The sequence below is a fragment of the Oryzias latipes genome, chromosome 16 (genome assembly GCF_002234675.1).
Source record: "Oryzias latipes chromosome 16, ASM223467v1".
In the NCBI taxonomy this organism is placed as follows: domain Eukaryota; kingdom Metazoa; phylum Chordata; class Actinopteri; order Beloniformes; family Adrianichthyidae; genus Oryzias; species Oryzias latipes.
The window spans coordinates 4717620-4742548 of NC_019874.2; the positions used below are offsets into that span (position 1 = coordinate 4717620).

The 24929-nt window shown below is 40.6% G+C and overlaps 2 protein-coding genes across 2 annotated transcripts; both read left to right on the forward strand.

Annotated features, from left to right (window-relative positions):
• Window positions 1-1382: 1382 nt before the first annotated feature.
• On the forward strand, window positions 1383-11328 carry pnisr (PNN interacting serine and arginine rich protein). The gene is made up of 12 exons (XM_023964412.1): window positions 1383-1482; window positions 2483-2591; window positions 3218-3397; window positions 4089-4336; window positions 4630-4792; window positions 5278-5468; window positions 6594-6734; window positions 6829-6928; window positions 7444-7497; window positions 7835-8023; window positions 8745-9807; window positions 10142-11328. The coding sequence occupies exons 2-12, from the start codon at window positions 2504-2506 to the stop codon at window positions 10173-10175; spliced, it is 2451 nt and encodes an 816-aa protein (XP_023820180.1). The 5' UTR covers window positions 1383-1482; window positions 2483-2503; the 3' UTR covers window positions 10176-11328.
• Window positions 11329-13082: 1754 nt separating this feature from the next.
• Window positions 13083-23471, forward strand: coq3 (coenzyme Q3, methyltransferase). Its single transcript, XM_004077598.4, has 6 exons — window positions 13083-13297; window positions 14599-14736; window positions 16585-16684; window positions 21935-22198; window positions 22864-23023; window positions 23126-23471. The coding sequence occupies exons 1-6, from the start codon at window positions 13146-13148 to the stop codon at window positions 23296-23298; spliced, it is 987 nt and encodes a 328-aa protein (XP_004077646.1). The 5' UTR covers window positions 13083-13145; the 3' UTR covers window positions 23299-23471.
• The last annotated feature ends 1458 nt before the right edge of the window (window positions 23472-24929 follow it).

The window sequence follows — 24929 nt, forward strand, 5'->3', positions numbered from 1 at the left end:
ACTGTCTTCTCCAGTACTGTGGCCTATAGACTTTCCTAGAGAGGCTGAGGAGTGTGATTCCCCGGTAGTTGGAACAAAACTAGATCAAAAACAGATCCTCAAAAATGTTATCAATGTACTGGGAAAAGTACGACTTTGGCGTCATCTTGTTAGGCAGGGCGCCCTGCTAGCACAGGTGTAAACCTCTTATGATGGACGTTTAAAAAACACAAAAAAATCAAGTAATTTAAAAAAATAACAGTTATTTCTTCCTGAATCTCATCCTTTTTATCATCTGAAAGCTCCAAATCTGAATCTTCTCCGACTATCTGGTATAGAATCCTCTCTGCTTCACTTTTTTCTCCAAAAACCATGTGCAGTCATTAAATACATTAAAATGGTCCCGGTGTCCACTACAGTGGACATTCATTAATTGCCTGCTGTTTTAAAACTGAAAACATGAAACTTTTTTCAGATCTAAAAATATTGTTCCTAACATGTTTATGACCAAGAATATATATAATTATCATTGTAAATAAAAGGAATAGATACAGAATAATTGACTTGCCTTTCACCTTTCCATAAAATTAGGTAAATGGCATGGAAGCCATCTTTGTAGATGTAAAACTTAAAGTTCCCAGCATGCAAACTCATCACATGACACATCAATGGAAAGCCCAGGATGTCCTCTACAGAGTACAATAGGATTTGGAAAGGCATCTCTTAATTCCTTAGAAATATACAGGTAAACAAAATGTCCATTATAGAGGACATAAGTGAATGGGCCGGGTCTCAGGCAGATATTACATGTTAAAATAAATGTCATCTTAGTGTGGTTGGAAGAGGCATAAATAATTCGTGTTGTATTTTACATCTACACCTGTATGAACAGCTACAGTCGTATTTGAGATGACTTGGAGGTGTCAAAAACACCATAGACTTCCCTAGCATCAGATGAATGCATCACATGACTTTCATGCATTTTTAATTTCAGCTGTCATCACATTGCATGGTGCTTTTACGTACTCCTTCTAATCTTGGAAATCTTAATGAAGACACATTGAAACAGATCGTTTGCTACCATAGCTTGCAGCGTTCCAGTATCTTGTTTATGGGTCAAATATGTTGCTCTTATAGAAATAAAAAATCAATTGAATTATTATATGGCAATAAAAACACAACACTGGTGCAATGGATCCAGCACTTTCCTCAATAACACTCTACAGTTATTCGACATCGTTTTTTTGGTTAAATATTGAAAATATGTTGTGCAAAATGGGAAAAACAGACATAAATCTTCCGGACAATGATTTTTGATGAAATCACGACCTACTTGAGTCGAAATGTTGCAGTTTTTGCGCCCACAACTCCTAAACAAATAAAATTCCAAACTGTCTTTGAAGGCACCACGGCTGCGTTTCACTGTTCCTCCAAGCGGCTCTCCGTTGCAGCCATTTTGGTTTGGACCCGCAGCTCTGGGAGAGAAACTAACTTGGAGAAAAGGTTGGAGTCATGTAATTCACAATCAAATGCTGGATCCCAAACATCTACAGCATTTCTCCATGTCAGGGGTTTAGGCGCACTGGCACATTTGAATGTTAGATGACGTCAGGGTTGAACTGCAGGCTCTAAAGCCTCGTTTTGCTATGATTAGCATAGGTTAGCTTGGGTGAGCTTCCGTAGCTCACAAACCTGGGGCTGTCTTTGAGGCTAGCTCTTCACTGGTTCAGATTTTTGGTTCACATGTTAATAATTACATGATCTGGTACAGCACGACGTCTGTTTCCACCTCTGCTCAAAGTAAAAAGGATTTCATCCAACATCTGCTTGCTGCTAGCATTGACGTTAGCTCTGCTCGTGCCGTGGTTTGCAGGAAGAATCTGACCCCAAAGCGTAGCTAACGTCCCTCCTATATCACGTATTATTTTATTTTCCTATTCGATTTGAAAAGTTGTGTCTAAAAAAGACCAGACGGGGACTTTGTTTTGTTGCAAATGTGACTCGTGTTTGCGTTCTTTCTCTGAACGTGTCGGGATTTGTCGCTAAAATAAAGATGGGGGAGGGCCGCCGAAGAATTGAAAGGGCGGAATGAATATATTATGTATTTAGACTTATGAAGCAGGCTGAGAAAGTACAAACTATATTTTTATTGAGCTTGCAGCATTCTTTTTGAGAACCTTTTCATGAGACCCGAAATGAGCCTTTTCCAATTATGAATTCTTCTCTAAACCAACAGATTGATTGACAGTTGAATTAGTTTGATGTCCGAACACAAAATAGGAGAACTTTTATTTTGAAAATCCTCTTTCCTTTTACTTTCCAACCAGGCCTTTTGAAGTGTGTTTTTACTCTGTAAATCAAAGGTTATTCTGACCTCGTTGTTGAACTGCATGCCATTAAGAGTTTAGATCAGATTAAACTTAAAAGTAGCTTTTCCCTTTATATGCGTTTAGTCTCTGAAGTACATTTATTACAGTTGGAACAAATCATCCTGATGTTGCAGGTGAGATCGCAGAAAGGAGTGATGTGGGACCAAGGAGGACAGCCTTGGCCACAGTGGCCTCTGAGCCAACAGCAGTGGATGCAGTCTTTCCAGCATCAGCACGATCCAGGTCAGTGCATGTAGAAGATGTTACGTATTCTTTGTCTGTGTCCAAATTCCCACCCTAACCCCTACATAGTGCACTGTATAGTGTGTTCTCCATTTTGTAGTGCCGGAATCGGAATCTACAATTCTAAAATCGAGTGCCCTAGAAGTTTCCCCGGAGTGTCTGTGAAAAACCAGTGTGGATCGATGCTCACTAGATCGGCAAATATAGACCACAATGCATTGGGTCTGAACAATTTTTACCAAAAGAAATTCTTAAAATTTCTTTTTTTTTTTTTTAATAAATCATCAATGTTTTCATCTTCAGAAGGCAGTGGATGCAAAAATAGTCGCCACAAAACGCTTATATTAATGAGATATTAACTTTTGAGACTTTGATGACGTCAAATCCACCGTTTAAAAAAAATAGCATGGTGTCCAAATTGCTGTTAAAATTCAGAGGACTACATAGTACCGCACTGTATAGTTTTTAGTAGTTAGGGGTTAGCGTGGGAATTCGAACACAGCCTTTGTCTATATTTTTGTTCCCCCCAAAGCCAGAGTGCATTTACTGCGCAGCCGGGGTTGGGAAACGCACAGAAAATCAATGTTTACATTTAAAGCCTCTTTGTGGTTGTCCGATTCATTTAGGTCAAGTTGACTGGGCTGCTCTGGCCCAGGCTTGGATAGCCCAGAAGGAATCAACAGGACCTCCACAGCATAACGTTCAGCCCAACGGCCAGGACATCCCGAGCGTTGAACCACCTGTTGGGCAGAGTAACCATGGAACCTTTCAGGGGGAACCACCGTTCAGCCGAGCGTGGCAGCCAGGTACAGACCTGGATTGGCACCCCCACCCCACCCCTTACACGCTACAGATATAAGGAAGAAGCAGACATGAAAACTCCCTTTCAAATCACAGCAGGTCACATGTGCCGAAATTTAAAGCAACAGTATGCAGCAGCTACTACTAGTTAAAACGAAATGGATTTCTGCTGGATTTTTCGTTTGATAAAATCAAATATGGTGCAAGATGTGTAGCATGAGTAAATCTGTCAGTTATTACATCATTTAATTTATTTGACCAACCAAAAAGGAGTTTTCGTGTTGAAATGTCATATTGAGCGCTTCTTGATCACTCTTTAAGGCATCGTAGCCGCTAAAGGAAGAACTGGATAGGAAGTTTAGCACATCAGTGAAGTTCCTTGTTTGCTGCGGCACAACAGAATTGGTACTAAATTTTCTTAGTTTTATTCTGAAAAAGCACATTGAAATTGGGGTATTTTTGTTGCAGCAACCCTTGTAAGAATGTTATTCAAAGTATTAACTAACCCAGATGATAATTTAGTCTGAGAAGACATGTAAATGTGGTTAGTAGGCCACAGAGTTCCCATCATTCACTCAAAAATGTGTCTGTTCAAACTACTACTTCTAAGCACAAACTATATAGAGCAAGAACTTATGTATGGATAAAACAGATGTATTTGTTATTTTGTGCTTATATTACTTTATTGATTGACAGAGTGGGGAATCCATGGTCAGCCCCCGCAGCCCCCGCCTCCCCCGCCCCCGGACCAGGCCTGGATCCCCCCAGTGTCTGCACCGATCGATGTGGTAAACCCCAGAGAGGACAGCAGCAGCCAGGACGGCGTGGAGTTCAACTCAGAAACCCACCACGGGGTTTACCCCCCCCAGAACAGCCATGGGTACGGGGCACAGCCCGAAAGCTTCACCGTGGCCCCCATGGCCATGAACCAGTTTGACTATCAGGTATGCGGTTCTACAGATTGAAGCTTTTTGCTGTTACTTTGACTGCAGAGTAACAGAAGACGGTCCAGTCCAAACAAACAGCTGGATCCTGCATCGAAGTGCACTAGTCACTTCATGCTTGGATGTTGGCTGTTCTCGGCATACTTTGCCTTTTAGTTCTGTATTTGTAGGTGTTTCAGCCAGAATGATCAATGTTGAGCATCATCTTTTAAAACTTTTCCCTGTAGTTGTTGCAGGAGGGGAGGAAACGGTATTTGAACATGTTGTAACTCCCGGTCTGTGCTCTTCCCCAGCACGGAGCTGCATCGTCCTTCACCCCCACTCCCTCAGGTTTTCCGTCCCAATACTGGCAAGGACCTTCGCAGAACAGGCGAGAAGCTCGACCCCCCGGCTTTAGAGAGCGGCCCAGATCCCCCATCCAGCTGCCCGTCAAAGCGGAGGTCCCAGCACCGCTTGGTGAGCCTGAGTTTGAGAAGAAACAAGAAAGATCTCTCTTGTTTTTATTTTTACGTTGTTGTATTTTTTTACTCTGCCCATTAAATCCCTCTTTACTTAATCGACTTTGGGTTTTGGGTAAATATTGTTTGCTGACTTTTGATGAATCCAAGTATCTATCTGCTTGTCAGCTAGCAGGACAGTTTTGAAGCTGGCTGAGACGAGTAGAACTCTGATCAAAGACAAAATATGATCAGAGATTTGGGGATAAAACTTATCCAGCCTTTTTCTTTGAATTGACATTTTGGGAATCAATTTGAAGTTTTTCATCTAAGTCAATCATTTTCTTATTGTCTTGTTAAACATCTGGCGATGTTTGTTGAGGAATGAGAGCAAAGCTCATTTCAAAGTTGCTGCTTGACAGACAGCATGAGGCAGTTTACAGTTGGAGTTCTGATGAATGGGTCTGGAACGTTCTGATCATTTGTTTGTTGCCTTTATCTCAGATGCAGTGAAAAGACGCACCCTTCCAGCCTGGATCAGAGAGGGCCTTGAAAAGATGGACCGGGAGAAGCAGAGGAAGCTGGAGCGGGAGCGAATGGAGAAGGAACGGGCAGAAATGGCAAAGGACACAAGCAAAGCGCACAACGCTGATGAAGCAGGAGACGGGCCGCGCATGCCACGCAGAAGCAAATTTGTTAGTATCATTTTTCTAAAAGCAGGTTTTCCTCGTTAGCTTTGTTATTTTGTTCACACCAAACGTGATTGGCGCGCCGGGCGCAGCTAGTTTCAGTCTTGAGACACTCCTTATGTGCGTTAGAAAGTACGCTACGGTATAGCCTGTTGCGCTGAATACAAAAAACTCGTATTGTTGAGCAAAATTCCATCAGAAATGTTTTAGACGTTTTGGATGAGGAGGGATCGGTGACGGGCGTTCTTCAGCCGTGGGAGTGGGGCGTTCTGTGTATTTGCAGGTGTCTCTTGTCCCAGGAACCGCTCTCTGACCCATCTTTGGAGGTGGTCTCTGTGCGTTTCCAATCGGCCTGAGCTTCGGTTCTGAATATAAGCAACTGAACCAAACGGCCACCGTCGCTGGTGGTCACGTGATATAAACAGTTTAGGAAAGAGGCAAAGAAAGAGACGCAGACAAATGTAAAGCAACGACTTTTATTTCATTAAGACAGAAAAAAAGGGTCCAACTGTTAATCAGTTAGAATGTTTATGTCAACACAGCTGAAAACGCTTCTTACATGCTTTTCTGTGTCTCGTAACACGGCTGATGTCATCCTAAAAGCTACGATGTAGTTCCTAACCCAATTCTCTTAAATACAATGCCATAACACCACAACCATGAGACACAGAAACTCATTAAAATGTGCTTGGATGACTGCAGACTCATTAAAACAACTTTTAACGTGATCCACATTGCTTCTCACTGTTTTCCTGACAATCTACATGTCATAAACACTTATCAGCGTACCTTTTTAGCTGTCTTCTTGCAGTAACCGCCCTGCAGCGTGACTCCACCGGACACAAAAGCAGAAAAAAGTCTGACGGTCATACAGGCGTTTAAAATTGCTCGGTGAAATATTACGTTTGAATCAGGACTTCCATAATTTCTGTCTCTAGTTGCTTTGCCCCGCCCTCGTAATTCCTGACCAATGACTGAAGAGGTGATTAGTCACAGGGTTTGTTTACAAGAAGCTTTGGGTCGAATCAGGAAAGGCCGCTGGACGGCAGTCTGAACACAGATCAAACCCAAGGTTCAGGACTAGATCCCAGTCTGAATGCACCCTTTTTTGTTTTGTGAAAACGTTATCAGGACAGTGATGATGAGGGAAATGAAGACGTGGAGAAAGAGGAAAAGCCCCCCGTGAAAAGAGAATTTGCTGTGCGCTCACCGTCCCCTCCTGCAGAGGACAGTGAACCGGAACTGACTGAGGACTTGAAGGAAGAAGTGCTGGTCAGTGCGTTCTCTGCATTCAAGCAAACGGCTTCACTCAAAAAAATCCTAATGAATGTAAGCTTTTACATTTTTTTATTAAACCTTCTTATAGATGGGCATCACCAAAACCCTCCTGACAGAAATCCTGCTTGGAGTCACGAACGAAGAGATTCTGAGCGTGGCCCGAGAGACGCACAGGAAAGCCACCCGAGGTCTGCTCTCCTCTGTTCATACATCTAAGCTTGTCATCAGCACACATTGATTGAGTCTGGAGAGAATCTAAAATGCACACATAACCATTTAATGTCCTGTAACGGTGGACATTTGAGACATAAACGTGGGAGTTTTTCCAACCATTCTCTGCTAATGCATCAGAGAGCTTTTCCAGTGTTTGGGATGCTCCAATGGTTGGGACTGACTAAAGTCTCAGCATTGACTCTGACTGCCTCTGGCCTCCGCTCAAAGGGACTGTGCATTAGTGCAGAGTGGTTCTCTCTGTCCCACTGTATGACTTGGATTGTGTGACAGAAGCTTGTTTGTTAACCCTCTCTCTTTTCTCCCAATTTTTTTCCCCCCATTTTGTTTTTCTCTTGTGACCGATGGCAGCGTTTGTGAACATTGCTTTTACCTGTGACCCCCCCCCCCCCCTTCTCTAGCGGCTCTTGCCTTTGAGACAGTGGCAGTATGTGTTTTAACATGTTGTTCCTGTTGTTGATGTGAATCAAAGCACCTGCAAAACAGCTGGCACAGTCAAGTGCACTGGCTTCTCTGACCGGCCTCAGTGAGTATTCCTTTTTCTATTGCTGGGGGGGCGGGGCGGGGGCTATTTTGAATTTGTGGTCTGGTGTTAGCAGGGACAAAGACGAGTTTCTCAGCTCATGCCACTCAAATACAAGACTTTCATTAGGGGGAAAACATTCTGATGTTCATTTTCACGAGCATGCCTTCAGTAATTGATGCCTACTCATGTTTAAAGCTACATGTATGATCTTTGTATGAGATTTAGTGCCTTTCATGGAAACCTTGAGTTGGGATGAAGGGGTTTCGTGGCAAAACCTGACTGTAAGAATCGCTGTGACTCCCTTCCATTCAACAACCTGGGGGCTCTGTTGTGGCAGGCGGCCTCGGCGACTACGGGTCCGATGAAAGCGAGGACGAGGACGTCGTCCAGGGTTCTGAGTCCTCGGATACAGACGATGAAGAGTTGCACCACAGGATCCAAGAGAAGCAGGATGCTTTCCGCCGCAAGGAGCGAGAGATGCAGCAACTTCAGGACAAACAAGCACAAGAGGCTCTTCTAGCCCGTGGTGAGTTCTGTTTGGGATCTTTCCACAACCTAAAAGTTTTATCAAAGATTTTTAATGTGAAGTTTTTTGGTTTTAAAGTCCCACTCCTTTTCATCGGTTGTGAAAGTGTTTCCAGTGGTCTTTAAATTAGGATTAGGCCATTTTTAGCCTAAATCATAGTTTCTGTAGAGCAGCAGTAGCTCATTAGAAATTCACCTCTAAATCGTGGGTGGGACCATTGGGGCAGAGCAACCCCGCCCTCCCTTCCCATTACCCATAACTGAGCTGTCAGTTTACCTGCTCCTCTGCTAGCTTCCAGCCTCCTCCCCAACTAACATTAGCGGTGCAACAAAAATGGTGATCAGTATCAGAGCTTTCCAGCCGTACAGTTTGGATCCAGTTTCCAGCTCAGACGAGGAAAACAAAGACGTTCATGGATCTATGTGTCTGACAGTGGATGATCAGAATGTAGCGGAGCAGGAAGCTTGTGGCCCTCCGTGCGTGTTTACTATGTAAAGAAATATTCAGAAATGCTATTTAAAGCTTAATGTCCCTTATGTCTGTCCTCCATCGCCCAATGCCACTAGAACACGTTAAAAACCCCATTTTCATCGGAGTGGGTCTTGAAACGCTTTAAATGTTTCCATTTAATGCACAGAATAAATTGAAACATGACTAAAGATGGAGTATGCGATGCAGCATTTTGATGTTTTTAACTGTTGATCTCTGTTCTGTTCCCCAGAGGAGATGGTGAAGGAAAGATTAAGCAAGGAAAGGGGGGACTATGATGAGGGCCATTCAGACAACCCACACAAACAGGAAGTGAAGGACAGGGAGGCTGAGGCCGGGGCAGACAGGCGTAGGTCCCGCAGTGAGAGGGAGGGCAGTGAGGTGAAGCACTCGGGCAGGGCAAAGGATCAGGCCGGCCGAGGCAGAAGCGATTCTCCGGCCAACGGCCAAAGCAGCAGCTCCCGCTCCACCTCCAGCCGCAGCAGCTCGCCGTCTTCCTCTTCGTCCTCTTCTTCCACATCGTCCTCTCGTAGCTCATCGCGTTCTTCCTCTCCACCGAGGAAGAGGAGACGGAGTCGGTCCTCTTCCCCCCGCAAGGCTCGCCGCCGCAGTCGGAGCCGCAGCACGCACAGGCATCGCAGTGAGAAGGGGAGGGGCAGGAGGCGGGACAGCGCCGAGCGCTCAGGGCGCCACAAGAAAGACCGCAGTGACTCCAGGGAGCGCAGGAGGGGAAGGAGCAGGTCCAGGTCTAGATCCAGAGGCAGGGGCAGGGCCAGAGACAGCCGCAGCCGCAGCAGAGACAGGGGGAGGGACAAGGACAGGAAGAGGAGCAGGGAGTGCAGGGACAGCAGCCAGAGCCGCAGCAGCAAGCACAAGCAGAGGGCCTCCAGCAAAGACAGGGACAAGAGGAGGGAGAGGAGTCGAAGCCAGGACAAGAAAAAGAGGGACAGGGATGCAGAGAAAAAGAAGGAGAAGCCCAAGGCTAGAGAGAAGGAAAAGGGAAGCTCCGCGGGCGCAGAGGAAAACGGTAAATCAAAGAAAAAGAAAGAGAGCGACTCGCGCACAGACTCGCAACGAGACAAGTTGTCTCTGCAAGACAGCAAGTCCAGCAAGAAGGGCTCCAGCAAGGCTAGTAAGAGGCACTCAGACTCTGATTCCAGTAGATCCCCCACCCCGGAAGTTAGCAAAGAAAAGAAATCTAAGAAATCCAAACGTAGTCGTTCAAGGTCGACGGAAAAATCTCACAAGTCTGGTAAGAAGGCAAGCCGCAAACACAAGTCTAAGTCGCGATCAAGGTAGTATTCGTTTTTTTCCTCTCTCTTTACTCACTATATGTCTGTTGTGTGTCTTTTAATCTAAGAGTTGAGAACATTTGCAGCCATATATGCTGATCTCTTTAAAGTCAGATATGATGCAACAAAGAGCTTTATTTCCCATGTTTGGAGCAAATTTAGACTTAAAAAAATGCAAATGTTTACCGTGTACTTGAGTGACGGCTGCCTCAGGAATGCAGAGAGAACTAACCTCCACAGTGTTGTGTTGGGCTCTTGATGTGCCTCTCTGTTTTTGTGTGTAGCGTGTTGTGAAAGTGTGTGTTTCGTTAACGCCGTTCCCACGCTTCTCTTCCAGGTCAGCCTCCCCTCCCCGTCGTAGCAGACGCTGAGGAGCACAGTCTAAGGCCAGATCTGTGCACCTAACCATTTTAATTCCATGAGTTGAGCAGGCTTGTCTCATTATAGAGGCAGTTGTGTAGGTGAACACCCCTTCATTCATTCTTTTACTGTAAATATGTTCTTTTTAAAGCGTGACTGAAAAACATTTTGAATGGTGGTCTTCTTTATGCAAAGTAGAAGAACAGACGCTACCAACTGAAGCTGCCGTTAACTAAACGTGGCAGGATTATCTTCCACACACGCACACACACACACACACACACACACCCACACACACACACACACACACACACAATCTATTGTAAGATGTCCAATAAAATTGTTTGTTCACCGTTTTGTCTTATTATCCGTTTGATCTTACTCGCTTAAAAGCAAAAGCTTTTCCCAGGGGGCTGCAGCACTGTACGCATCACTTCACCAGGACTACAGTACCCATAATGCTCCATCAATCCATCATGCAGTGCAGCTTAGTAGTTTTCTAAAGACAAATATTTTGACAGGTTTTTGAGCGCCTGTACCACAGAAAAGCCATTTGAGCTCAGTAGGCAGCATTCATTCACAGAGTGGATTTTAAGGTGGACTGTGTATTATTGAACAAGGACTTTAAGGTGGTCCAAAAATACAGTAAGGGCCACAAAATGAGCTGTAGTTTAATTTTAGTTTTAGATTTCCAATTTTCTGGCACCTACAACTCTTAACAGTATATATATTTTTTGTAATCGCTGCTAATGTCACACTACCTACAACTACATTTGATGCATTGAGATGCGATACTAGGTGTCTTTTATTTTGAAAAGAAGTCTGAAAATTCGACTTGGATGGCTCTTTAAATGTTGAAGGTTGCAGACCCCCGGGCCCTCTTGAGTTCATGGTTTAACGTAAGCAGCACAGCATGTCTGCAACACCTTCAAACGTGAGCTTTCAGGCATTTTGCTGCATTAGTGGATTCTGAAAGCCTCCTCCAAAATGTGTCTAGATATCGCTCTGTCGGCTCTGCTTCCTCTGATCAAAAGACTCCAAAGAGCAGAATTCTGGACGTCATTGTTTTCACTTTTTCCTTTTTAGACCACTACCTAGAAGTTATCCCGTGTTTATGTTTACTGTGAAGAATTTTAGTATTAAAAGGATTTGGGTAAAACTTTAGATTTTAGAAAATCATTTCACTGACAACTGGATTTCATCTCACGGACACGCATGCAGAAATCAACAGCTGGGATTGTTTTCACTGCAGGCGTCTTGCTAATGCAAAGAGTTTGTCCAAACACTATACACCAAACTCATGAGGTACAAGACAGCCGGTTCAAAAATAAAAGCTGTCTTCTTCCTGTTAGTACAATAAAACGTTCAGAAATAATATGAAGTAAAGATGAGAGAATAAACCTGCTTTAAAGTCAAGTATTTGTTTCTTTAAGTCTTAAACAGCCATTTTGTCCTTAGGAATAGAGAATTTGTGTGTATGGGGTGGGGGGGTGTGGGGTTAGAAATGTACACGTATAGCCCGTATAAAAATCCAGCAGTAGATATTGTGGCATGAGCTTGTTGTCCAGCAAGGGGTAGAGTGCAGAATTCAGGAGGGAACCACAATGGTTTGGTTGTGGGTGGAACCAGAATCTGGACTCCAGCTGCTGTTGATGCTCCCTGATGACGTCATAGGGACGAGGATGGATTATCTTCTGATGCTTTACTGTTGAATCACAAAGAGAAAGCAACAATAGTTTAGCTTCTACTTGCCATTTCTTTTAAATATTTAAGTCCTCAATTATAAACGATTGAAGAGACCTAAACAGAGATAACAACACTATGGATTCTAAAGCCTCAGAGAAGAAATCCTGATGCTAGAAATAAGCAGCTGTTGTGTTAATGACCCATAAAGGATTACAGAGAACTTAGTGTGTGATCGCCTGCTGAGGCCATTTAACATTGAAACAGGTGACATTTATTTCTTTATTCAATCATAAAGCCAGTGAACAACACAAAATAATACAAAATACCCAGAGGGTTGAAGTATAAAGCTCATATTTTCCTTTGATTCTACTACCCACCCAAAGCACCAATGAAGGAAAAAGACAGAATCACCAGAATACACATAGATTTATATTTAAATATCTTTTTAAAGTCAGGAAATAAGTCTACAGGTAAATATTTGCTCAGTTTCACGAATGCAAATGGTTCCCACAACAGAAACCTTTCAGGCTTCAGTGTAGCAAATCTTTGCCTCTACAATTGTCTGCATTTTAAATTAAATGTAGTGTTTCTCAACAATATTTGCAATTGTTTTCTTCAAAGAAACCATATTAAATGTCAATAAATGTGATTCTGTTGATGAGAAGCATAGGTGATTGTGATGGCTTGCATGCATTTTTGAAAAATATTAAATATTTTTTCAAGAAAAGTTATTAGATTTATGCACAATTTCAAAATCCTCACAATTAACAACATCACTACAATTAAACTTATACAGAGATGTGCAAAGAATAATAAATGTATGGAAACTTTGACCTCAGCTCTGCATTAACATGCATCAATTTACATTTTTAATAATTGGTGTTAGAAATGTCACCACAACAAGAAATGCTGTCTTTAAATTTCACTATAACCTAGATTTTGTATTTGAACTTACATTATATATTTTATTTATATTATGGAAGAACATTTTATTAACATGAGACACATTTTTTAGATGTGAATGTCTTCTGTAACACAAAGGTTTCTTTACTGGTTTCCAGAAAAAACGTGTTCATCTATACTATGACTTTGTTAGGAAAAGAATAACGTATAGCCGATCACAAAATATTTCCTTAAGGTTTTTTTTTCTAATAAGGAACGTTTCCGACTTTATCAAGAATTAGAGTGGCTGTAATGTGACTCATGAACCAGAAGGTGGCAGCAAAGCGAAGAGCTTCTGACCGGTGCAGCCGAAGAAGACCCGGGCGGAAGCCGAAGGTAAAGGTGTTGTGAAAATGTACTCAAACAAAGTGACCCGCCTCGTGTTGGGACTCAACGGCCTGAGGGCCACCTCGGTCGGCACTGTGGTCCAGAGGGCTGCGGCTCCGAGGGGACTCAGCTGGACCTCCGTGTGCAGAGAGCGGACGCAGCGGCTGCGAGTACGCGGGTACGCATCACGGCCGTTAGTTACCGCGCGGCTGTTTGCGCTCAGCTCTGCGGTGCGTTTGGGGTCACGTGCGGGTTTGGCATTTTTGGAACAGCTGATGTCAGCACAGCAAACTCAATCAGTAGATTCTGTCTTTTTAATCAGAGGTTCTCATTTATTTTACATTGATGTCCATAAAATAATATAATCAGTCTTGTCTTCAAGTGCGCATTACGGAATAATGTGTGGATTTTATTTGGAATTTTAGGTTTCAACGTAAAACCATGAATTATTTGAATAAATAATGAAAGTATGTAAAGGTGCATGCAATGGATACTGAGTTTTTGGATAAACAATAAGCATATGAATTTGAATTATGCATTAAAATGAATAGTTTCTGTCACGTCATTACAATTTTAATACATGTTCAGTCCTAAAAAGAGAGCAGATGGGAGTAGTCTAAATATCAGACAGTTTTTCATTTATTTCTGTATTTTTTTGTTTAAAACTGTTTTTATTGATCATAAGAAATGAATTCAGTTTCTAACCAGTTATAACGGCAGTTTATTAACAAAATATGGTGGTTTTCCCTGCAGATCAATTAGAACCATTTGCTTCTACAATATTTATCCGGAGCTTCAATCAAGTCTAAAATGACCTTAAAGCTCAGAGGATCAAAGGGAAAAACAGACATAATCGGTCTCTGATCAGTAAATGAATAGCTTACTCTGAATGTACTAATAGGGTCACTTTTCACGTCATCATTTCAGAATGAACAGATAAAATAAATGAAATGTATCTTTTTGATGTAATTTGAAAATCTGCTACTCTTTTTTTTTTTGTCAGTTGACATTTTGACTTGAAAAGGGCAACAAAAGGAAAGTAAACATCTTCACCAGTGATAATATCACACGATTCCTCCCTTGTTTGTTTGAAGTGTGTCTGTATAATAGACAAAATTTATTTGATAAAAAAGAGAAAAAACATAATATAAACTTTTCTCAAGGGGCTACTACTTCTGGTTTTTATAAAGTATAAACTTTCTATAAGAATCAGTGATTGGCTTTTAACACGAGAATAAAAATACCAGTAATATGAAAAAAGATCAAAATAAAATGTAATAAAAAATCCTATTTGTGCCAAATTTAGTAAAAATTCCTTTTTTATTTTTTTTAATTAAAGGGTAATTTTTCCTTCCTAAGGCCATTGCAAACCAATCGACCCTGTGACCCTTTCTGTTCTGCTGGTGTGCATCTTGATGAGTGAAGTTATTGCAGGTGAAAGTGTAACCTGTGTGTAATTCATTGTGTGTGCACGTGCAGCACTCGGTCAGCCTCCCAGAGTACTGTGGACTCCTCAGAGGTCAGGAGGTTCCGGCTTCTGGCCAGCAAGTGGTGGGATGAAGACGGAGAGTTTGCTGCTCTTCACGCCATGAACGACCTGCGGGTTCCTTTTGTGCGGTACGTGTCCGCACCGCAGCGCTCGTTGGGCTTTTGTTGCACTCACATGCAACATGAGATGGGCTCTGAGGAGCGCATTCGTTGGTGCAGCAATGACCCGCGGAAGAATGATTTCAGTGAAAACGTTTCACAGATGCAGAGAAAGAAGAAAAAATGTAAGGGGACACGGCGTTCTGAGCCAGTGATGTCAGAGCGGCCGCAGCTTTAACAGTTTTGATTAACAGGATGTGTTGTAGGGATGCTTCCATATAAATATGACAGCAGTCATCCTGCAGCTCTTACCTTTCCTCTTTGTGGTCTCATTGGTGGTGGTCATGGTTATATATAATCCTTGCTGACACAAGTCTGCTTCGACTTTACCCTGGAGGTGAGTTTCCACGAGATCCAGCAGCAACAGTTCAGCGTTTCTGCTTTTGTTTTCTGGTTTATTTCAGCTGTGTTTGAGCCAGAGGATGAAAAAATCTGTTTTAATGCTGGACTCGGCTTCATCTTCTGTTTGGAAAATTGCATTACGGTGGCCCTGAAGTCCAAATTACATCAACAAATCACTCAATTAAAAACATATTGAAGATAACAAATAAAAAAAACATTACATTACATTTTGGGGGGAAAAAGTCAGAAACTAAAATGCAAAAATAAATATATGTATATATTTTCTTTCTTTTTCCTTTTTTCTTTTTCAGAAAGCAAAAATAATTTCTAGAAATTAAAGCAAAGTATTAAAAATGAAAACAAATGAAGAAAGCAGAAGAAATAGGTGCTATCAATGATTGGATGAGGACAGTTTGAAGAAAGAAAGCAGACATTTCATTAACATTTCATTTTAATTCCTGGAAATAACTATTGCTTTCCTAGTGTTTTCTTTTATGTTTGAATTTTTTAGTATTATTATTATTGAAATTACATTTACAAGTGTTGTGTTATTTATGGCTGTGTCCGAATTCTCACCCTAACCCCTAACAACTAAAAAAACAACATAGTGCGGGACTATGTTCTGTCCTGGTTTTTAAAAATTCAGTCACCATGCTCACTACTTTTTTTTATTTTTGAACAGCGAATATGACGTCATCGATTTCACGAAATTAAAATTTAATTAATATGAGCGTTTTGCTACAATTATTTATGAGTCCACTGTTGATGGTCTATTTAAAAAATACATTTAAATACCTTTTTGGGCAAAAATTGTTCAAATGCAATGCATTGTGGTCTATATTTGCCAACCTAGTGAGTATCGATGCACACTGGCTTTTTGCAGTGACTTCTGGGAAATTTCTAGGGAATCCCATTTTGGTATTGTAGATTTGGACAGCACTAGAAAATGGCGAACGCATTATATAGTGCACTATATAGTGAGGGAAGGAATTCGGACAAAGCCTTTGTTTTGTTTTGCTCTTTTAATTGCTGTTGTGATCATTTACCGGTAATGTGTTTTAGTGATTTGTTGATGTGATTTGAGCTTCAGGGCCCCCGTATGAAATAGATTATGTTGTTATTTGTCCAGCAAAAAGCACTCGCTGTCATAAAGTTTTAGAATATCAGTTCTAAGTATTGGCATGGACTCATTTGGTGTCTGTGAAATGTCCTACATTCTCGGTTTCACTTTTTTTGGGTGTAATTTCTAAATTGCTGTCAGCAGCAGTCAGATGACTGCTGGCTGTGGAGCAGAAGGCGGGGTCATATTGGTCAAGATCAGCAATCCTTCATAGGTTAAAGACAGAAGGTAAAGGGAAGAGGAATCAAACCTTCAAGCCAGGACGGCAGCTTTGCCTTCAGTTCAACCCGTCTGTCCATGATGGTTAGTTCCACTGGAAGACCTTTAAGGTTTCGTCTGTTCCTTTCCTTCCACAGGGACAACCTGCTGACTGTACATCGAGCACGCCACCCTGGAAAACCGCTGGCAGGACTCCGAGTCCTGGATGTGGGCTGTGGGGGAGGCCTGCTCTCAGAGGTAAATGTGTCTTCCTCCAGATCAGCTCTGAGTCCGTTTGTGCCCTAGTGCTCAGGACAAACTGCCCTTTGTTGCTATAGATTTGTGTTATATTTTTGTCATATCCTCTGGTGTCTCACAAACCCTCGTCATCTCTGCGTTCTTCCTCCCGTGGTTCGACTGGTCGCTGCGCGGCGGGTCGACGCGTCCACAGCCGTTCATCTGATTGCGTTATCTGCCTGTCAGCTGCAGACATTAGGACTGAGCTTTCACCTCAACTGTGGCCATAGCAGCTCTGATGGGGGCCGACAGCATCAGGTTCTGTTTTTAGACCCTCACAAGGGGGGATCCCAGTGATGCGTCTGGAACGTTGATGTAAATCTGCCATCAGAATGGATCAGCTGTGAGGGACTGGATGTGTGTGTGTGTGTGTGGGGGGGGGGGGGGGGGGCTCTCTGTGTTCATATTTGCAGTTTACTGCTTTCTTTGGCACATGTTCAGGCTTTAGTTTTTGTTTAAGCATTGGACAAAAGCTCCATCAACAGTTTCCACGACCATCTTATCCCGTCATTCGTCCGGAGCTTCACACATCCTGCAGGTTCACCCTCAGGGTCATGAAGGTCAAAGGGTCGATTGTGGTTTCAAAACTGTTCCTCATCTTTCTTCTTGTTCTTTTACAAACACTTTGAACCACTGGATTCTCACCTGGCTGCAGGTGTAATGCTCAGTCCAGCAGGAGAGATAACTTCTCTCCTGCTGGAACAAGAAATCAAGAAATCTTATTTGCTTGTTTATTTTAATACTCAATTCATTCATTCATTCATTCATTCATTCATTCATTCATTCATTTATTTATTTGTTCCTTTCATGAAAATTGATGTTCAAATGTTTACATGTTTCTCTTACATATTGAACATTTTCATGATTGGAAGGGAGCAGAATTGAAGAACACAATTCTTATAATTATCTGCTCCCTTTTAAACATTACATTTACATTTCTCACACCATCACCTGTGCTCAGATTTCACAATATACACTTCCACTACACAGTAAATACATTCCATTCATTTAATACATGCATTCCAAAAATTGCATTCAACAGTCAAGTTTGTACAAACTAATTTGTTTAGCTTTATACATGCGTTTAAATTTAATAATATTTTGACAACTTTTTAACTGATTCTCCTGAGAATTCCACATTTTTACCCCTGCTATAGACAAACACTTTTGCTTTAATGTTGTTCGAGCAATCTGTTGTTTGAAATCAAATTTTCTCCTATGATTTTCATCTCCTGTGGTGAAAATAAAAAGCTTTTGTAGGTCTTCTGGTAAATCTCTGTTTCTGGCTTTAAACATAACCAATAAGGTCTGCAATTCAATTAAATTTTTAAGTTTTAATAAGCCTGACTTAATAAAAAGTTCATTTGTGTGATCTCTAAAATTGGCTTTGTGAATAATTCGAATAGCTCTCTTCTGTAGTAGAATTAAGGGCATTATATTAGTTTCATATGTATTTCCCCACACTTCAATACAATATGTGAAATAAGGTAAAACCAAAGAGCAATATAACATGTGCATAATATGACATGGTAAAGCATATTTAGATTTGTTCAGAACAAAAAGGCTCTTGGCTACTTTATTTTTTACATAAAATATATGAGATTTCCATGTTAATTTGTCGTCCAACATAACCCCTAAAAATTTAAATTCAGACACCTGTTCTATTTTTATATTGTCAATGGACAAAGTCACTTCTGTTCTGTTTTTATTACCAAATACCATAAACTTTGTTTTTGTTAGATTCAAAGATAGTTTATTGTAGTCAAACCACATTTTGAGTTTTATCATTTCCATTTCAATACTTTTAGCTAAGGTTTTCAGATTATCCCCAGAACAAAAAAAGTTAGTATCATCAGCAAATAAAACAAACTGTAACAACTTAGAAATATCACAAATATCATTTATATATAAAATAAAAAGTTTAGGTCCTACAATTGAGCCTTGTGGGAGTCCACAAATAATATTCATGAGATCAGACTTCTTACGTCCAAACTGCACATATTGTTGTCTGTTTTTTAAATAACTGGTGATCCAGTTCAGGGCGATTCCTCTAACCCCATATGCATATAATTTAGAAATCAAGATAGAATGATCCATGGTGTCAAAAGCCTTCTTTAAATCCATGAAAACTCCTATTGTGTATTTCTTTTTGTCAATTGCTGTTGAAATTTCTTCAACTATTTTCATTATAGCCAAATCTGTAGACTTATTAGAACGAAACCCAAACTGATTCTCACTTAACAATTTATTTTTTTCAATAAAGCTGTCTAGTTTGTTAACAAACAACTTTTCTAAAACTTTAGAAAATTGAGAAAGTAATGATACTGGTCTGTAATTATTAAAAGTATGTCTGTCTCCATTTTAAAAAAAAGGAATAACTTTAGCTATTTTCATCTTCTCAGGAAAAATTCCTAATTTAAGTGAAAGATTAAAGATATGATGTAGTGGTTTTACAACACAATCTATGGTCATTTTTATTAATTTCATGTCAATCCCGTCACTGTCCTTTGAGGTCTTGTTTTTTAGTTTGTATACTGTAGTCAAAATGTCATTTTCAGTCACATCAGATAAATACATAGAATGGGAAATCCAATTTTTATTTTTAATAATATCTTTTGATTGTAAATTGCATGTAATATTTTCTGCTAAATTGGGTCCTATATTTACAAAAAATGAATTGAATTCATTTGCCATGTCCTCTTGCTTTTTGATGACCACATTGTCTTTAAGGAAGAAGTGAGGTAGTTCTATTGATCCTGACTTATTTCCTATGACCTTATTCAGAATATTCCACGTAGCCTTTATGTTATGTTTATTTTCATACAGAATCCTATGATAATATTTCTTCTCAGCTTGTCTCAATACATTTGTTAAATTGTTTTTGTAAACCTTATAACGTTTTTCAGCTGCTGCTGTTCTTAAGTTTAAAAAGTCCTTATAGAGTTTGTTTTTCTTTTTACAAGCATTCTGTAGGCCCTTTGTTATCCAGGGTTTTCTTTTATTTTTAGATTTAGGTCTACTTAGAACTTCTGGACAGTGTCTATTGTAAAGATCTAAATAACATTTCAGAAAAGCCTCATATGCACCGTTTACATCATTTGTATAAATTTCATTCCAGTCTTGATTTATGAGATCACTTCTGAAAGCGTTCACAGTTTCATCATTCCTTATTCTTTTGTATATTTGGTGGATTTCTGCTGACTTTTTTTGCAACCTGAAGTCAAATATAGCAAATACAGGCAAGTGATCGCTTATGTCATTAATTAATAACCCACAATTTCTTTGAGTTTCCAAAATATTGGTAAAAATGTTGTCTATTAAAGTTGCACTACTTGTTGTTATTCTGCTAGGCTTTGTAATCTAAGGATACAATCCTTTACTATATAATGAATCGAAAAAATCAGATGTTTGTAAATGTGAATCTAACTTTATGAGATCTATATTGAAGTCTCCACAAATTATTAATTGTTTATGGTGATTTAGATTACTTAACATATCTTCTAAATTTTCCTTAAAAGTTTCAATTTTTGATCCTGGTTTCCTACATACACATCCAACAGTCATATTTTTGTTTTTTTGTAACTCTATTTCCACAGCAACACTTTCCATTAAATCATCAATAGTAGATGTCATGCATTTTACCGGTTTCCATTTTAAACCGTTGTCAATATAAAGGGCAACTCCCCCTCCAATCCTATTTGTTCTGCTATTGAAATACAAATCATAACCTTCAACTTTCAAATTATTTTCCTTCCCTTTAATTATCCATGTCTCTGACAGAGCAATTACTTTAAATTTTCCTTTAAATGTGTCCAAAAAAGATTTAATTTTATCAAAATTTCTTGGTAGACTTCTACAATTAAAATGAATAACAGAAAATTTTCCCTCAGTTTTAACTTCACTGAGTTGTTCCTCGCAGTAATATCTGCAGGTATCCTTGAACTTATTAAACACATGAGTGTCTGGATCCACATCATTATCAAAATCATAAAGTCCATGCTCTGTATAATCAAACTTAGAAGTGTTTTCACTCACCACTGAGTTCATTCTGTTTCAGCATTATCAGTAGTTTACTATCAGTCTTGCCAATTGTTTTCTTTTCTATTAGGTTTTAATTTAGAAGAACTGAGTGACAGATGACAACATCTAGTGGCCAAAATGGAGACGCCGTTACAGCTGTAGTCCGCTCAGTCCAACGCTTTTTGGTCAACCAGGATCAGGAAAGTGAATTTTTCATTAAAAAAATAGACCTTGTGTATTCGGAAAAAAAGTTTTAAACTTGAAAGCACATATTCTACACTTAAAGGAAATATTGAGATTTTGAAAAACCAAATTGTAAATGTGAAAAATATACATTTTCAACTTGTGTCATTGTACCAAACTTTGGGAGAGCGTTCTGACTGCTGTACGCCACGTGAGAGGAGGGATGACACAGGCGGCGCCATCAGCAGATGCTGTGCTGACCTTTATCTCCCAATGTGGTCGTGGGCTCAAAGCCCCACCCCCACAAATAAGGCTCAACACCCAAAGTGAAAAGTCTGAACTCAAACAGTCATTTGAGGACTGAAAGCAAAGGAGGAGAGAAACGAAAGAACAAAAGTGAAAAACACTAAACAGCAGCCGTTACAAATAAATATTATTGGTAATATTTTATTTTGTTATTGTTTTTTTTAACAGTTTTAGGTTAACAGTTTTTTTCTTTATTCAAGTTTCAAATTTAGTTTTTTTTCCTGATTTTCAAAGTTTCTTTCAATGTTAAAATATTTTATTTCAACTTCAAAATTTTAATTTTCACAATTGTTCACAATGTTTGAAATTGTTTTTCAAATTTGCAATCTGTTTTTTTATTCACTCTAAGCTGATGCTGGTTTGACTCCATCTAACACAACATTAAAATGAACAAAAACACGCCGAGACTCCAAAGTCAGCAAACCTCTGAAATGAAGGAATTACACTGAATTAGCTGCATGGATTAGATTTTCAGTATAACCTCAATTTATAGTTTTAACTAATAATGTTTTTTTTTTTTTGTAAATGTATGAACAGCACAAAACACCAGGAGTATGAAGCAGATGAAATTTAATGGAAGTGTTGTTGCTTTATGACTGATTTTCTTTTAATCAGTTTCAAATAGTTTTGTCTCTAGAAGCTACAAAGGCTTTGTCTTGACCTTTGACCTGAACTGCACTTGCTCTCATCATCTTTCCTCAGCCTCTCGGTCGTCTGGGAGCCAACGTGCTGGGCATAGATCCTGTAGAAGAAAGCATCAGGATCGCCCAGCTGCATTCTTCCCACGACCCGGACCTACGGGACCGAGTGTCTTACCGGGCCTGCACCCTGGAGGAGCTCTCAGGAGAAGGAGAAGGAGAAGGGGAGCCGGGAGCAGCCCAGTTTGACGCCGTTGTGGCCTCAGAGGTCGTGGAACATCTGGCAGACTTGGAGACGTTTGCCCTCTGCTGCAGTCATGATCTGAAGGTGTTTCACTTTGGTGCCTTTTGTTTTTTCGGGTCAGATGATTGTGCATCAGTGCCTCTTAAGGAGCTGATGGTGACTGGTGTGTTTGCCTCTGTGGGGCATCTCTAGGAATCTGTTTTGCCTTTCCTAAAAAACTCCTTTTTTTTCCATAGCAGGCTACTTCTTCCTAAAAAAGACACATTTATGACATGTTCCTGATCTGTTATGGTTGACTTGGAAGAGGCTGCAGACTTGGGCTTCATTGCTTCTCCTCTAACTGCTGAAGTAGTTAAAGTCCCACTCCCATCATCTTTTGATTTAATTTCTAAGTGTTCTCAATCGTCTTTTAGGATTAAGCCGTTTATAATTAAGAAATACTCAGAAATGCTATTTTAATCTAAATTTCTTTATGAATATCCTCTATCAGTAAAAATGCCACAAGAACATGTTAAAAACACCATTTTCATCTAAGTTGGTCCTTAACCTTTTCCAAGATAAGTCTCTACATTTAGCAGCATTCCTTCCTGGATTCTTTTATTTTTCCCCCCAGAAGTTTTAAGTCTTTTCTCCAGAGACTTATTTACTCTGAAATCAGGAGTCCCTGCATGTGAAACCAGCACAGATTTTCCAAAGATTTTTGGAAAAAACCTACCTGAACTTAAAATTCTCATCATGTGTGTGTGCAGCCGGGTGGATCACTCTTCATTACCACCATAAATAAAACCAAACTGTCGTACGCGCTGGCTATCGTAGTAGCCGAGCAGCTGCTGCGCATCGTTCCCAGAGGGACGCATGACTGGGAGAAGTTCATCAGCCCAGAGGAGCTGGAGCGCCTTCTGGAGTCCAGTGAGTCGCTTCCATTCCAACATGGAGGGGTGGGGGGGGGTTGGTTTACAAAAAGAAAAGTGAGTCTGACATGGTGTTCTTGTGTCATTTCTCCTTCATCAGATGGTTTCACAGTTCAGTCTGTCCAAGGAATGATGTACAGCCCTCTCTCTGGAGCCTGGAGCTGGACTGACAGCACCGCCATCAACTACGCCCTTCACGCGGTCAAAGAGGGTCACGGGCTAGAGGACAGCAGCTCCTACCCAGAGGAGCACACAAAAACCACACACAGCTGAGCTGCTCACAAATCACAAACAGAAATATTCACATGCATGAATGGACATGTGGGTGCAGAGATGCAGAACAGGAGGCCATGATTAATGAAGGAGGGACAACCAGCATGCCCACTGCTGACCGTGGGATGTCTTTAAGCTCTGGAGCTGTTTAATAAATGTGTTTCATAAATGCAGCAAGGCTCTTCTTTTATTCCAACAACACCACTGCTCCAGCACTTAACATGATGCATCTCTGAAATAAATCTGCATCCAATTCAAATATGTGCAAAAGTGTGAGTAAACCATGACCGTTCATCAGTAGACATGCTCATCCTTTTTTATGTAATGCACGCTGCTAACAAACATTGGCTTTATGATTTCTATTTTTGCACGCTGCAGTCTGTAGATTGTATGCAGGAGGAGGGGGCAGCGCTGCTCCTCTGGATTAAAGAGGGTCTCGTGAAAGCATTACATAACCCAAATCTCACCCTGCAGGGAAAGGAAGTCATTCTGGCGTGGTGGCTTTTGAAAGTAGCCAGGGAGAGCACTGGAAAAAACAAGAGACAAGTGTAGAGAACATGGTTAAAAACGTGACTTTACATGTAGAAAGAAAGTTTGATTCCCATTTGACAACAGCTCCAAGAATTACCTCAGAGTTTCCATAGCTGCACAGCTAAAGATCATCACTAGTCATGCTGACGTTCTTGTATTTCATTTTAAAGAGGCAATTTCAGGTTGACCTGGACATTGCAGGGGGAGGAGCTAATCAGTCACAGGATGTTCCACTGTGACGTCACTAATCCAGGAGATCCTCTTCCTCCTGTTAGCCTCTGGCTTGTTCACAGCTCACCTGCTGCTGGATTAAGCCGTCGAGATGACTGTCCTGCTGCATTTCCGAAGTTGCTTCAAAGTGAGTAAATTAAGTTGGATTTTTCCTCATGATCTTTTTGGAGCCCACGGGGGAGGACCTGTAGTGACGTCACAGAACACCTGGAATTTTTAAGTCTGTTTTAAAAGTGTTTATGTTACACAAATTAATTTCCATTCTGTTATTTTTTTTCCCAATTAAGTTAGTGGAAAAGTCAGAAATACAGCTTTATATGACATGCTCTCACATGGTTGATGATCCCCTCCAATGAAAATGGTGTTTTTAACGTGCAAGCCCTTTCTCATAATGGAGGTCATAAATAAAATAATTAATGATTAAAACGGCTTTTCTAAGTATTTCTTTATTCAAATCATGGTGAATCAGGAGCAGACAAAGAAATGGCGTTGGAATAAACTATGTTGGGATGCAGCAACTGAAGTGGATGGGCCAAAGTCTGCCTGCTCCGCTCCATTCTGATCATCCACTTGCAAACAAATGGATTCATGTTAGTCTTTGTTTTCCTCGTCTGAGCTGGAATCTGGGTCTAAACTGTACGGCTGGACAGCTCAGATGTTGCTCACCATTGTTGTGGCACCACTAATGTTGGGTTGGAAGAGACTGTCAGCTCGTGGAAGAGAGGAGGCCAACTTACTACCAACAGTCTCAACCACAACTCAGAGGTGAATTTCTAATGAGCTGCTGCTGCTCTGCAGGAACTATGTCATAGAAAAGTTTTTTTATTTTGGCTAAAAACGGCATAATCAAAATGGGAAAAAACTGGGAA